General features: G+C 39.7%; 1 protein-coding gene across 1 annotated transcript in view; it reads left to right on the plus strand.

Annotated features, from left to right (window-relative positions):
* The window catches only part of LOC311228134 (polycystin-1-like protein 2), a gene marked incomplete at both ends in the record, with an annotated part of 152,981 nt that extends 142,401 nt beyond the window's left edge, over positions 1-10,580 (plus strand). The window contains 2 exons of the mRNA XM_084314049.1: positions 9,395-9,526; positions 10,452-10,580. Of these exons, the coding sequence (XP_084170175.1) occupies positions 9,395-9,526; positions 10,452-10,580 (261 nt within the window). The remainder of the gene's footprint in view (positions 1-9,394; positions 9,527-10,451) is intronic.
* Between the last annotated feature and the right edge of the window lie 4,890 nt (positions 10,581-15,470).

The raw sequence follows: 15,470 nt of genomic DNA on the forward strand, positions 1-15,470 counted from the left end.
ATGGCTAATAGGTGGATGGGTTTGGAACCATGGGAGTACTGCTGTTGTCTTGTGCTGCGTATTTGTATTTCCGATTGTTGTCTGTATATGGCATTGATCTCTATTTTTAGTACGTTAACTTGATTTCCTAGTCGAGTTGAGTTGTTGTATTTTAGAGAATTAAATAACGTTGAGTAAAGCGTTTCCAGCTCAGCCAGTTTTGTGCATTGATTCTTGCGCATTTTGGAGGAAAAGCTATCCGTGAAATCTTTGATCATTCCCTTTACCGACATCCATATTATTCTGGGGTCTTGCACCGAGTTTGCATTCTCCCGTTGGAATACTATAAGAGCTTCTTTGAGTTGTGTAATGAATTCCTTGTTATTAAGCAGCAACGAGTTAAATCGCCATCTTGGGGCTCGGGAGGATAGTATACCAAATGTACCTTTAAGGAGTAAATAACAGTGATCTGATAGTGCGTTGGGTATCATTTCCACTTCATAATTATCAAATAGTCTCTGTGATGCAAAGACATAATCTATTCTGGATAGTGTATTATGTCTCGCAGATCGACAAGAGTACTTTCGGGTCGTGGGATTAAGTAACCGCCATAAGTCATTTACACCTGTAATCTTCTACCAATCCTTTAATGCCTTCGATGAATTCTTTTGTTCGCTGGAAAAGGCGAGGTAAGATTTGTCCATCCTTGGGTTCCAGATGGCATTAAAATCCGCTCCTATTATAAATGAGTAATCGGGAATGTCTAACATTGCATTGGTTAGTGTAGTGAAGAAATCTTCTTCGTACAAATTTGGGGCGTATACCGCTATCAACGCTATTTTCCTGTTCTTATGTTCAATCTTAGCTATAGTTATCCGACCTTCTACATCAGACCATACTCCCTTTAGTACAATATTCAACTTACGTTTAACGACTATGGCTACACCCCGAGTTCTCGTACCAATAGAAGAGTGACTGATATTATGGTATGTGTTGTCCGCTAATTTATCTATGTCTTTCCCTAGAATGTGCGTTTCGCTTAGCAGAGCAATGTCCACATGTTCTTTTTTCATCAGTGTGAGCACGCTTTTGCGTTTGAGTTGGTTATTTATTCCCCCGGTGTTCCATATCATTATATTCAAACTAGCCATAGTCTATTGTAACACTTCCTCCGGTCCTGGTCCTATGGGATCAGGATCCAGACATTTATATTCACAACCTCCCATCAATAACAATAACTCTCAGTCATCATTTCCAACCGGTGGGCTGATGCCGATCTGGCATCAGCTCACACATCAACTCATTATTGTTTATTGTCAGTTGTGTTTGTTATGTGTACTATCTGTGTTGTTGTTGTTATTGTTGTCTCCACTGTGTTAGTCTTGTGTTTCCCTGTCTGTGGTTTGTAATTATGTTTTAGTCTGGTTGTTTGTTATTGTTTTCCCAGTACTCTGTGCTCTATTGTTTCTGTCTACCACACCTGTGTCTTGTTTGTAAATTACCCTCTGTGTCTTGTCAATTAGTCTTGTGTATATAGTCCTGTCTGTCCTGCCCTGCTGGGCGCGGTCATTGATAAATGTTACCTGTGTGTGTGTACGTGTATGTGTTGAAGTAAACTGTTAATCGTCAAGTGCTGTCTCCGGTCTCATCTATCCATACTCTGCCATCTGGGTCCAACATGACTAAGAAGCGTACTAATCGTAACAGTCTATACATGTTGCATTGTAATTTTTGGTAATGCTTCTAGAGTGCGAGGCAATAATAGATATACATCCCACTAGTGAGGTCCCGTTGAGAGCCGAGCTTAAAAACATACATATATACAAATAAAAATCCCCTACCCTTCCCTCCCACCGAGAGTCGTACAGGATTGTGTTCCATGAACACAACCTTTGCGTATGACTCCCTCCCTTGCACCACCGGATATCCCAGAATGATCCAATTATCCTTAACATTCCTATGTATACCATAGGATCTAACACTCTAAATTCTACCATAAGTAGAATGTCGACTGTGGCTTGGCCACTTTCCCGTAAAAATAAATAAATAAATAAATAAAAATTTAAATGAGATAAAACTAAAAATAAAGACCAAAAATAAGCTTCAATTGTCATGCCTAAATCACTTACATTTTATATGAACTTGTGTAATTTATAGTAACCCATGAATAATATGAAGGTATTGAACTGAAGAGAGAGCCTCAATAAATCAGAGAGAGCGGATGAAAAAAAAACAAGTAAAAGGAAGAGAACATTAACTTAGATCTTAAAAGAGCATTGCTATGCTTAAACATCTAAAGTATAAATTGGAGAAGTAGTGGAATTATTTCCCATTAATAAAAAACAGTTTTTAAATACGTATATGCAGCATTTCCCCTGACCGGGGTGGGCGATGATCGTTGTGTAGAGTGATCTTTCAGCCGGCCGGCTATGATGGTTCTGTGGTTCTGCATCTAGATAGCTGTTGATTATTCCCCCGAGGGGCTTCTGGTAGAGTGACTGACCACGTATTGCTGATATTCCAGAATGTTCCATATATCAAAGAATGCTTAGATGTTCTAGATCAGGGGTGGGCAACTTTGTATATGGTGAGGGCCACAAAATGTCCACAATCAATCTGGGGGGCCGCATTGTTTATCGGCAGTCCCGCCAGTAGTACCCCATCACTCAAATAGCCCTAATAGTCACAAGGTATATAAACAATTATAATTTGTTGTAACTTTGTTTTTATTCCATTTCAAATGCATTTAGTAATGCAATTTCAACTTTATGAATTTATAAACAGCTGAATTTAAAAGTATTGCTGTGTAACCCCAAATATATACAAAAATGATCAATTATAATTAAGGCTTCTAATAAAATAAATGTATGAACTTAAAGCCCACTGCTCAACAAACACAAAGCAGCATTCCTGCTGCATTTCACTACAACAGTAAATCAAAAGTGCAATAATAAATGATTTTGTTAAATGTATAAACTTTTATCCTGCTACTAAACAAAACATTATAACACTGAAATGCATGTTATGGATATGAAGCACTCAGGAATGTTTTGTTTAGTAGCAGGATAAAAGTGTATACATTTAACAAAATCATTTATTATTGCACTTTTGATTTACTGTTGTAGTGAAATGCAGCAGGAATGCTGCTTTGTGTTTGTGTTATTAGTGTTATCTGAACACTACAAAAGTAAACAAGTAAAGTGCAAGTAAAGTAAAGTGCAATACTACATGCCTCCCATTGACCCTTTATCAAACTGGCATGACATTCACCCTCGCCCCACAGTGGGTCAATAATGGTTATAATAATAATAATAATAATAATAATAATAATAATAATAATAATAATAATAATAATAATAATAATAATAATAATAATAATAATAATAATGGTCCCCTCTCTACACCTCTCCATCATCCCCCCCCCCTCTCTACACCTCTTGATCATCTCTTCCCCCCTCTCTACACCTCTTCATCATCTCCTTCCCCCCCCCCCTCTACACCTCTTCATCATCTCCTCCCCCCCTGTCTTTAATGAGACACTTGTGGTCTCTCTTGTTGGCGCACAATAGCAGGAATGTCAACTTCAATGTTTGTGCATGCAATCTGCATCAGATGAAATAATGTTTCATCCGACAGCCTGTTTCTCTCCTTTGACTTGATGTGCTTCATGTTTGAGAAATTGCTCTCGCATATGTATGTGCTCCCAAACATACTGGCCATAGAGAGGGCAAAGTCCCTGAGGAGTGGGAAGCGGGGCTCATGCAGTTTCCAAAACGAAATTCCCCTCTCATTTCTCTTTGCTTGAAAAAAAGGATCTGACTGTAGCTCGCACAGTTCAAGCTGCAACGGTGGGGGCTGCTCTGACACCGTAGCGGTGAGGGGGCCGGCAAACAGCGCTATCCGTGACTGCATGCCGTTGAAATCTTCAAACCGATCATTGAATTGCATTTGCAGTGTTTCAATGTCGCTCCTGTACTTTCCGACGGCTCAGCCATCGGATTTCTGTGTGTAGCTGCAAGTCGCCATAATCAGTGTCCATCTCTTCCAAAAAGGAGACAAACTTTCTATGGTTTAGTGACCTGTTGCCTCCACGAATTAGATTGGTAACCTTGGTAACCAAATCCATAACATGGCTGTAGTAGTCAAGCTTCTTGGCACAGAGAGCCTCCTATATCAGATAAAAAAAAAGAAAAACGATTTAACGACTCTCGCATATAATTTGACTACACTCGACTCGCATTGGTCATTATTAGTGACCCACAATAGATGGAAATTATGTTAGCGAACTTACCTGATATATAATGCAGTGCAGCATTGGACACTCAACGCCACTCTGCCTTAGAAGCCCGGCGAATCCTGTGCGTTTTCCTTTCATTGCCGGTGCTCCATCGGTAACAACAGCCGACAGTTTATCAAAACCCCCATATTGCTGCACGGCACTTTCAACAGCGTTTCATATGTCCACACTAGGGCTGACCCCTATTAGTCAAATAGTCGACTAATCGATCGAAAGGAGCCATAGTCAACTGCCAACTCTTCTTAGTCGAATACAATACAAAAAAATAAAAAAATAAAATAATACAATTTTTTTTTTTTTTTTTTTTTTTTTTATATTGGCCTGGGGCCGCATGGAACGTCGGTGAGGGCCGCATGCGGCCCGCGGGCCGCCAGTTGCCCCTCCCTGTTCTAGATTATTCCAATATGTCATTTTTACATTGTTTGAATGTTCCAGTATGTTCTGGAGTGTTCCAATCTTGAATCCAATATGTCCGCAATAATATAAACCCAACGGGGAAAGCATTCAAAAACTCTGAGCACGTAGGTCTCTCTGTCCCAAATCCTCGGTTCATTAAAGATTGTACTATATGGTGACCTTGCATAACAGAGATTAAAAGGCCATTTATACACTATTCTGCGTGTTGTGCAGACAAGTATTTGGCTGCATCTTCAGGCGAGTTGAGGAGAACCCTTGCTCCTTGTTTATCGACAATGCGAAGTATTGCAGGGTATAGTAGGGGTCTGTATTTCTCCAGGTATAGTTGAGACATCACCGTCTTGAACTTGGCATGCAGTTCCACTACATCACGACAATAATCTTCAAAGCAGTGTATTGGTACATCCATGTATTTCAGATTGCCTTTCATCCTGCGAGTTTCACGAATAATCATTTCTTTTATTCTGACTTGGCGCAGGATAACCAATATCACTCTGGGCTTAGCGTTATTGCCAATGGAGCGGGTCCCCAATATGAAGCACTGTTCCACCTCTGGTATTTTAGGAAGGATCTCTGTTCCCAAGATTTTCTGTAATTCTGTGGCAAACTCTTCAGGGTTTACACATCTCACTGACTCGTCTAGACCGACTATACGAATATTCAGCTTGCGTTTTTGATATTCCATCTCGAATATTTTGGCTTTCTGTTCTTCATTGATTCGCTTAAGCTCCAACGTTATTTCGCTGAGCTCCGTCTTGATTTCTTTGTAGTTTCCCTTCATCTCAGCAGTTAGGTTAACGTTGTTAACCTCTACTTCATTGTAGATGCGAGCGAAATTGTTTTCGTGGGCTTCCATTACTGTTTCCAGAGCCTCGGTGCGTTTAATCTGTGCGTCGGCGTCCGCTCTCAGCGCATCAATTTAGCCTTCAATAGATTCTTTAATAGCATCTACTTTTTGAGTTATTATCTTCTCCATTTCCTCCATTCTCTTCTCCATTCTCTTCTCCATTGTCTTCCCCATTTCCTCCATTTTCCGGATTATATGTTCGGTGTCTGCGGAGGTGTTTGATGGGGTTGAACTTGAAGCGGCCACTGTCAAGTCTATATTTTCTGCTGTCTGCCGTACGAATCCTGATTCCTGGGCGGGACCTCTACGACTGTTTTTGGACTCGTTGTGGTTTTCTTTGGTTTCATCTCGATTCTTTTGGTCAATATAGTTAGTTGATAGTCTCAGTTGATATATGCGTCAAGTTATAAACGCATTAATGGTTTATAAATATGTTTTTAAAACGAAAAAAAATAATAACGGGTGAGCAGCTGTGTCACATGCGACCTACTCCATTCTAACGCTATACTCAAATAACCCTTACTAAACCAAAAAAATAAATCATAGTTCAAAAGAGGCTCCTAAACGACAAGGCTGAATCAAAGTAAATTAATCTTATTAGACTACATGAACCACACAATCATGACAGCTCTCTAAATGAAATGGTAGAAAATCTCAATGATGCACTGTCATCTGTATTCAATTCTGTAGCCCCACTAAAAATGAAAAAGAAGAAAACCAGAGCCAGAACCAGAATTGTGCAGCAGAGCGAAAATGGAGAAAAACAAAAACCACCATATGCTGTGATATATACAAAGATGCTTTAACTGCTTATAATAAAACCATCCGCTTAGCAAGGAAAGACTACTTCTCTAAAATCATTACAGTAAATGCTGGAAAATCCAGAATCCTTTTTTCCACTATTAATATACTACTCAACACTGCTCCTACACCTCCTCAGTCATCAACGCTTAAGTGTGAAGAACTTGCACTATTTTTTAACAACAAAATAACCTTGATCAGGGCCAGCATTACTCATGATGGAAATAAAGCTGATTGCAGCAAACCGCGCAATGTAACCATGAGAAGATTCACATGCATCACATTAGATGTACTCTGCAAAACTGTCTCAGAATGTAACTCCTCCACCTCAGACATTGACCCTATACCTACAGCCTTCTTCAAACAGGTGTTTAATAGTGTTTCAAGCCCTGTGCTAGATATCATAAACACTTCCCTTAGAACTGGTATTTTCCCAGATGCCTTTAAAAACCTAACTTGGATAGTAATGTAATCGCAAATTATCGTCCAATATCCAACCTACCATTCATTAGTAAAGTACTTGAAAAGATAGTTTCAGTTCAAACTCCTTTCTTGAAGAAAACAACATCTTAGAAGAATTTCAGTCGGGATTCAGAAAATATCATAGCACTGAAACTGCCCTCACCAAAATAATCAGTGACCTCAGGCTAAACTCTGACGAGAATAAGATCTCCATCCTTATCCTGCTAGATCTCAGTGCAGCATTTGATATAATCGATCACGATATTCTAATCGATCGTCTTGAAAACCATGTCGGTTTCTCAGAACATGTGCTAGGCTGGTTTAAAACATACATCAGAGGGAGGAAATTCTATGTTAAACTAGGAGATCACATGTCTGATATACGACAACAACTATGGAGTTGCACAAGGGAGTTGCTTAGGTCCTTTACTCTTCTCCCTTTACATGTTACCACTGGGTGATATCATCAGAGAATATAATGTAGATTTCCATAGCTATGTGGATGATACACAACTGTACATATCTGCTGAACCAAATGATACAGCGATTAGCTCCATTACAGACTGCTTACTGGCAATAAATAAATGGATGAGTAAGAACTTCCTGAAACTAAACGAGAACAAAACTGAAATTCTAATTATCGGCCCCAAAACTAAAAAAGAAACATTAATAAAGAACCTGGGAGGACTAACCCCTTGGATCAAATCTGAGGTCACTAGTCTCTGGGTTATTATAGATTCAGAACTGAACTTCAATTATCATATTAGCAAAGTGACGAAAACATCGTTCTTCCATCTCAGAAATATAGCAAAAGTACAACCATTTATTAATCAGAACGATGCTGAGAAGCTAATTCATGCATTCATATCTAGCCGGTTAGAGACTACTGTAATGCACTTTTCACAGGTCTCCCTAAGAAAACCACAGAGAGGCTTCAGCTAATCCAAAACTCTGCAGCCCGACTGCTAACTAGAACCAAAAGGATAGAGCACATTAGTCCAGTCTTAGCTGATTTACACTGGCTTCCTGTGACATTTAGAATTGACTTTAAGGTCCTTCTCCTTACATACAAAGCTCTAAATGGACAGGGACCTAGCTATATCGCCAACACTCTAATAAATTACACGCCAGCAAGAACACTGCGATCATCAGTTGCTGGACTACTAGAGGCTCCCAGAAACAGTCAAAAGAGGATCGGTAATGCAGCCTTTATCAACTATGCCCCAAAACTGTGGAACAAACTACCCCAAAACATCAGGGAAGCCAACTCGCTAGACATCTTCAAAAGATCTCTTTGCTCAGGCATTTCAATGAAACATCAGGGATATCCTGACACAAATTGTACTTACCTGCAATATTCTTACCCTGCCTAATTTTATCCACTGCCTATCAAATTCATGTATCGGTTCTATGCTAATTTTATCTCACTACCTTCTACTGTATGCACTGTAATTTTAAGAGAACTATTTTATCACACGTTTTACTTCTTACTGATGCACTGCTGTTGTATGTTAAATACCCTGTTGTATGTCCGTTCTATTTTATAATTTTTAGACAATTTTTAAACTGAATCATTTTAAACTATTTTTATTATTTGTATTACTGAAAACTGTAAACAGAGAGCCTATTGGGATGCTAGATCCTAATGTGAAACACTGTGATTTACCATACCTTGCTACCTGTCTATCTTTTTATGCTCACTTATGCCTGCATTTTTTACTGTTGGTGAAGCACTTTGAACTGCAACCTCTGTATGAAAAGTGCTATACAAAAAATAAAAAAAATAAAGTTATTATAAACTGGCGTATACTTCAGCTAAACTTGCTACCCTTATTATTTCACCCATGCGTGATCTGGGCCCATAACCTGTTGACAGAGTCAGCTGTGGAGCGACAATAATATGTTCAGGACGACAAGGTTTCTCTCTTTAGCCTTTGGCATGGTTTATTATCACATTGCACCCAACAGTACACATGAGACCGTCTCCTTATGAGCAGGGGTGCAGTGCTGGGCATACGCGGTCAAACGACGTTTGGGCTTCGTCACTGAGGCCGAAGTACGCGCATCCTATTATTATGCAAAGTCTAGGTGATAAGTGCCGCGCGACGACACAAAAATGACTCGTCGCGCCGTATACCTTGGCCGCCGGCACTTATCACCTAGACTTTGCATAATAATAGGATACCAACAACCAAATACAAGCCCTATAGGTGTGGTGGGGGGTTGCTTGATCTCCCGACTGGAAGGATATCATCTGTTCTGTGCGCAACCCAGGGAACATGTATGCGCGTGCACGCGTGCGCGGGAGCGTGCGTGCGCAGGCGTTTGGCCTTCGCCCATATTACGACTGCACCCCTGCTTATGAGAGCGACGGAGGAAGAGAAAGAGGGGGGAGGGAACAATCTCTATACCCTCTCACCTGACGTCAGCTCCAATAGCTACGCCTATAGCGCCCTCTTGTGGAAACAGTTAGACAGTTACATGCAATCATACATAACATCTAACTTCAACAGGGGGGTATGAGTCTGACACTATACATTGTTGTTATTAGAATTGATGTAGCTGTTTACACGTGCCGTCCTGTGTTCCAGGTTCTGAACTACAACCTGGCCCAGGGTGCGTTCATCATCGGTACCTGCGTTGTGTTCTTGAGCTTCGTGGTGCTGAACCTCTTCATCTCTGTCATCCTGGTGGCCTTCAGTCAGGAGCAGATACATCACAAGGTACTCTTCTAGAATAATAATGACAACTCTGCTTGTGCTTTTCACAGCAGAGTACAATTTTCTGGCAGAGGCAATGCTTGTAAGCTAGGGTATTTGTATCTTACATTTCTATGTTTCTCGTGTCCATTCATGTTTTGCGGTTACCACTCCACTGGCTTGTCTTCCTATATTTTGTCATCTGTGCTCGTTTTCTGCCTTACATTGGCCAGATATCGCCACCTAGTGGTATTAGTAGTAGTAGTATAATAAGGTTGTATCTCTCACTGACGCAGCTTTGAGGCTGTCTGCCGTGTGCTGTGCTGCACTCTGCTGCTGATTTCTCCAAAGATCCTAATGTCATCTCAGTGTCGTTTTTGATTTTGGTTTCAACAAACACTGAATGAATCTCTCAAACTGCTTAACAATCTGAGCATTGTTGTTAACAGAACTCAACTATAGGGCGACAATAATGTGGTCAAGAGGCATGGTTTCTATCTTGAGCCTGAACTGGCGTGACTTCCTTTTATTCACATGGTAAGCAGCAGTAATACAAGTCTTGTCTCACTGAGAGACATTGGGGGAGAGAACGAAATGGGTGGATACCTTTGCTTTTATAGTTGCCATAAGGTAGAGTACCTGGGTGGCTCCGCCTAGAGCACCCTCCAGTGGGAACAGATATATATGCAACTAGACAATCACTGGTGGAGACAATTATATATGCAGGTAAACAGTTACTAGTGTAAACAGCCATATGTACAGTTAGACAGTTACTAACAATCCTACACAGAGACTCTGATCTCAACAATTGTATAGTGAAATTATTGTAGCAAATCATGTTTTGTTTGGTCAGAGAGGCTACAACCATAGAGAAAATCCATCCAGGACTAGAGGAGGCTCCATGCCAGAGTTTCACAAACAAACACACGTTCTGTTCCTTGTTTCTCAGCCATCTGAGGAAGAGGAGATTGTGGACCTGATGGTGATGAAGTTCTGCAGTCTTTTTGGCATCACGTTTAAAGAGGAGAAAGAAGGCTCCAGTCCTGAGGAGAACAGTGTCTCTGACTGGTGTCCATAAAGGATCCTCGACCACTTCATCAACAGATCTAAACATTGGTCCAACGTCATTATAGAATGTAAAGCTTCACTCACTCTGCTTCTTATACTAACCTTCCTACTGTCTTTTACTATCATGCACTTTGCTACTAAGTAATCTTCCTTGCCTATTATTACTACCTACTATGCTATATGTCTTTACTACTATGCACCCAAGCCAAGACTGTAGCACTCAAGTTCAACACTGTTTGACGAACAATGTTACTTAGCTGCCAGAGTTGTACAATTCCTGCTGACCTGTTGTACAGAACTTGAAAGTCGCTTTGAATAAACGCATCAGCTAAATTACTAAATGTAAATGTTATACTATATTGGTTTAATAAAATATACACTACCTACTACTTCAGATGAAGATGTTGGGTAAACATCTAACAACTATTGTATTTGTGTTCATAGGAGCAAAGCATAATCCTGTCTGCTGCTTTATATGCCATGAATAAAGCTATTCTCCTGTAATTCTCATATTTCTTACCATTCAAACAAAAGAACATTAAAGATACTAGAGGGTTGCACTCCGCCGAAGCTTAACAATCTCCCCAATATGTTGTCACTGTCACACACAACATTTTACAACCTTTCAATCCATGTTTTATTGTCAACCATGGTTATACCACCTCACACACATATTTGACAAGTTTGGTGCAAAATGGACCAAATGTTACACATCACTTCCTTTTTCCATGTGTTTATCCAAATTCTGTTTGATCTGGCGGTTCAGGCCGTTTCATCTGTCAACTACTGCATGTAAATAACACAATAACGTAGTTGTTTCCCAAAAATGCCACAGAGCAAGTTCCATAACAATGGGTTGAACAGCACAGGGGGAGTAGGGAAAAAATAGATTTTCAAATGGTGGATGGGTGTCATTCTTGTGACTGTATGATTAATGAGTCAGGAGATACACTAATTTCAAGGTTGAAGTTTGGCCTGATAGAATGTCACTTTGCAGGTGCAGACACTGCTTTATTGCATTGGTGAAATGAATGACAATAGGCTATTGAAGACTGACTAAAAAACAGGGGTCCTCATTCTCAAACATGTTCGTAAGTACCTGTGTAAATATCTTGGTAAAAAATTCGTACTAACAAATTTACAAGAATCAGGATTCCTGAACGGGTGAAACGGTCTCCGTAAGTGGCCAAAATCATGAATGCACAATCGCAGATCCGAATGGTAGATTTGTAATTGTATCAGGGACACTTAATTGTGTTCCTGTAACATTGATAAACGTGTATGGTCCAAATTTTGATGATCCACATTTTTTTGAGACAGTTCTGAATAGAATTCCTGACATCGGTAATACAAATATTATATTGGGTGGCGACTTCAATTGTGTAATTGACCCTGTGTTGGATAAAAAGTCATCAAAGGTATCCGTGAACAGCAAAGCCAGTGAGGTGTTAAAAAGTGCCATGCACAATCTAAACCTGGTTGACATATGGAGGCTACGCAATCCTACCAATAGAGACTACTATTTTTTCTCTCCAGTGCATAAATCCTATTCTAGGATTGATTTCATGCTGTTAGACTCTAAACTGATATCCAATGTTGTGTCCACACAATACCATACTATCCTGATAAGTGATCATGCTCCCATGTCACTGGATGTTAGGCTCACTAGACATAGAAAGGAACGCACCTGGAGATTTGACAACACAATCTTAAAAGAGAAGAGTTTCTTAAAATACATGTCAGCTAGGCTACCTGACATTATAGACACAAATGATACAGGGGATGTGGATGACTCAACACTGTGGGAAGCTATCAAGGCAGTGCTTAGAGGTAGCATCATATCATACGTGGCAGGTAGGAGAAAACAAATGTCAAAAAGACTAGTGGAGTTGGATGATTCTGTGTCTCAACTAGAACACCTGTACAGGGTCTCTGCGGATCCCGACATCCTGAATTCTATAGTCTCTCAAAGAGATGAGTACAATACTATTTTATCTGCACAGGTCAATAAGCAATTGAATATGATAAAACAGATACAATTTGAAATAGGTGACAAACCTCAGAAACTGCTGGCACGTCAATTAAGACAGGCGCAAGCTTCCCGTGCAATACTAAAAATAAAATCAGACACAGGCACTGTTCTTACAGACCCTAAAGAGATAACCCACAGGAGTCCCTTCCTCCAATTATGGAAGTGTTTAATTATTTTGGCTCTCTTTCAGGTTTTCAAATTAATTGGGATAAAAGTGAATTAATGCCAATACAATTAAATAAGGATAGCTCCTCATTGAACTCTATCCCCTTTAAGATTACCAAAGATAGATTTACTTACCTAGGAGTGACCGTTACTAAAAAACCTGAACTCTTAATGGAAGAGAATTGGAAAGTAAAAATAAAACAGTTGAAACAGAATATAGATTTTTGGAAGACCCTCCCACTGTCACTGGTTGGGAGAGTAAACACTATTAAAATGGTGGTTCTTCCGAGATTTACATACATCTTTCAGTCAATTCCAGTATTCATACCACAGCGGTATTTCAAAAAGTTAGACTAGATTATAATCCCCTTTATTTGGCAGAATAAAGCTGCACGTATTAGCAAAAAACACTTATGTAAAACAAAAAATGAGGGTGGCTTTGGTCTTCCAGACTTCAAATGTTACTACTGGTCTGCACATTTAAACAATATGGCTTTCTGGAGAAGTGCTAACCTTACGGAGGGCATGGAGGAGGTCACTCCTGCATGGCTCTCAATGGAGCGAGCAGCCTGTCAGGGAACCTCTCTCCTAGCCCTTTTGAATAGCCCTGTCAAGATAAACAAATCATTATATGAAGGGAATTTTATAGTACATAGCTCCTTGAAGGTATGGAAACAGATTAAAGCATACTTGAAAGCTCCAAATATGTATACAGACACTCCAATCGGTAATAACCATGCCTTTAAGCCATCCACTATGGACCAAGGGTTTGCACAGTGGAAGGTGAAGGGTATAGGGAGCTTGAAGGACTTGTACCAAGAGGGCCAGTTCCTATCATTCGAGCAACTGAAGGTCAAACACGATTTACCGTCAACACATTTTTTCCGCTATCTACAGATACGGAACTTCGTAAGGACTCATGTAGATACATGGTCAGACATTCCTCAGCATCAAGCACTGGAAAATATAATTAATGTTAGACCAGGTAGTAAAGGGGCGGTGACAAAAATATACCAGACACCTTTCAATCAGGTAATAGTTAGCACAGAAAGATATAGGACTGAGTGGGAATCAGAACTGGGGATACCCCTCAATGAGGAATTCTGGGAAACATGTCTTACAAATATTCACCGGTGCTCTGTAAATGTTAGAATCAACTTGATTCAATTTAAAGTGATACACAGGTTGCACTACTCAAAGGTGAAAGTGAATAAGATGTATCCTAGCTTATCAGCACTGTAACAAATGTAAAAATCAAGATGGTACCCTTACACATCAACTCTGGTCTTGTCCCAACTTACACACGTTCTGGTCTGATATATTTGACTTTTATTCAAAAGTTTTTAATAAACAGTGGGAACCCTGCCCCTTAGTGGCCATTTTGGGATATAGTGACGATGTCACTAAGTACTCTGAAAATGAAAAAAGGCCGATATATCTAGGTGCTGTGTTGGCTAAAAAGCTCATTTTGAGACTTTGGAAGTCGGATGCAGCACCTTCATTTGAAATGTGGATGAGAGAGCTGGGTGAGACCCTCTACTTAGAGAGGCTTAGATCAAAATGTTACTCATATTACAGCAATGTCTGAAGGTATAATCTCTGTGGTGTCTTGGCTTTTGGCCTTTTTCTAATGATATATAAAATGAAATATAAGTTCAAAAGGTCACTCATATTACAGTAATGTCTGAACTGAAGGTATAGTCGCTGTTGTGTCTTGGCTTTTGGCCTTTTTCTAATGCTCTGTTTTTTTTTTTTTTTTTTTTTTTTTTTTTTTCAGCAAAAATCTAGCTTATTTAACTATCCTGTTTATATGTATGTATGGACCCGCCAAAAGAAAAAAAATTATGTTTATTCTTACTTTGAATATTTTTTGTTATATGCCGCTGGACAATTGTTTTTGAACAAGAAAAAAATAAGATTGCATGTGTGCATCAATATGGAATGTAACAAAAGTAATGTGCAATAAAAATACTTGTAAAAAGTGGCCAAAATCTTCACACTGGGTTCCTTGAATGAAATACGTCACTCATTCTTAAACTGCAAAGTGCTTTCTCGTACACCTGAATTTGCATACAGACACGCCCCGCCAGCTCCTTATAAGGCGAATGGGGCATGTGCAAGACGGCGAGGGCCATGTGCAAAACAGCAGAGGGTCGGCATTGCATCTGCACCATGCTGACCCATTCAACAGGTAGCGATTTGCGACTGATCTCAAAATGTGATTAGATACAAATGTATTGTCATACAGCACAAGTACAATACAACATCCAACCAGAGTGCAAATGTGTGTGTGTAATGCTCACGATGCCTCATTGAGTCAGGACTATAAATGAAAAACGTAATTGTTAATGATACAACTATTGTCGTATTTATTGTCATTATAATAATTTTATTCCACGGATGTCTGTAGTATCAGCAATCCCCAATGGCTTGTGCCAGAGAAAGCTGTTAAAAACACGGGCGCACACCGGTCTGTCCCACTTACGACTTTTCGAGTTCGTAAATCCTACATAAATCCTACAATAAATTTACAATACGAAGCCGTTCAAGAATGCCGAATAAGTACGTAAATCTAGTTACGAAGGAATTCCTTGGTAACTTTTACGTATGTCCATTCGAGAATGAGGACCAGGGTTGGTAAATCTGAGGGACTGTAACGTAACAGACTTGTAAATACACAAGTTGTAAGTCACAACATTTAGT

This window comes from Notolepis coatsorum, assembly GCF_963971535.1.
Source record: "Notolepis coatsorum genome assembly, chromosome: 5".
In the NCBI taxonomy this organism is placed as follows: Eukaryota; Metazoa; Chordata; class Actinopteri; order Aulopiformes; family Paralepididae; genus Notolepis; species Notolepis coatsorum.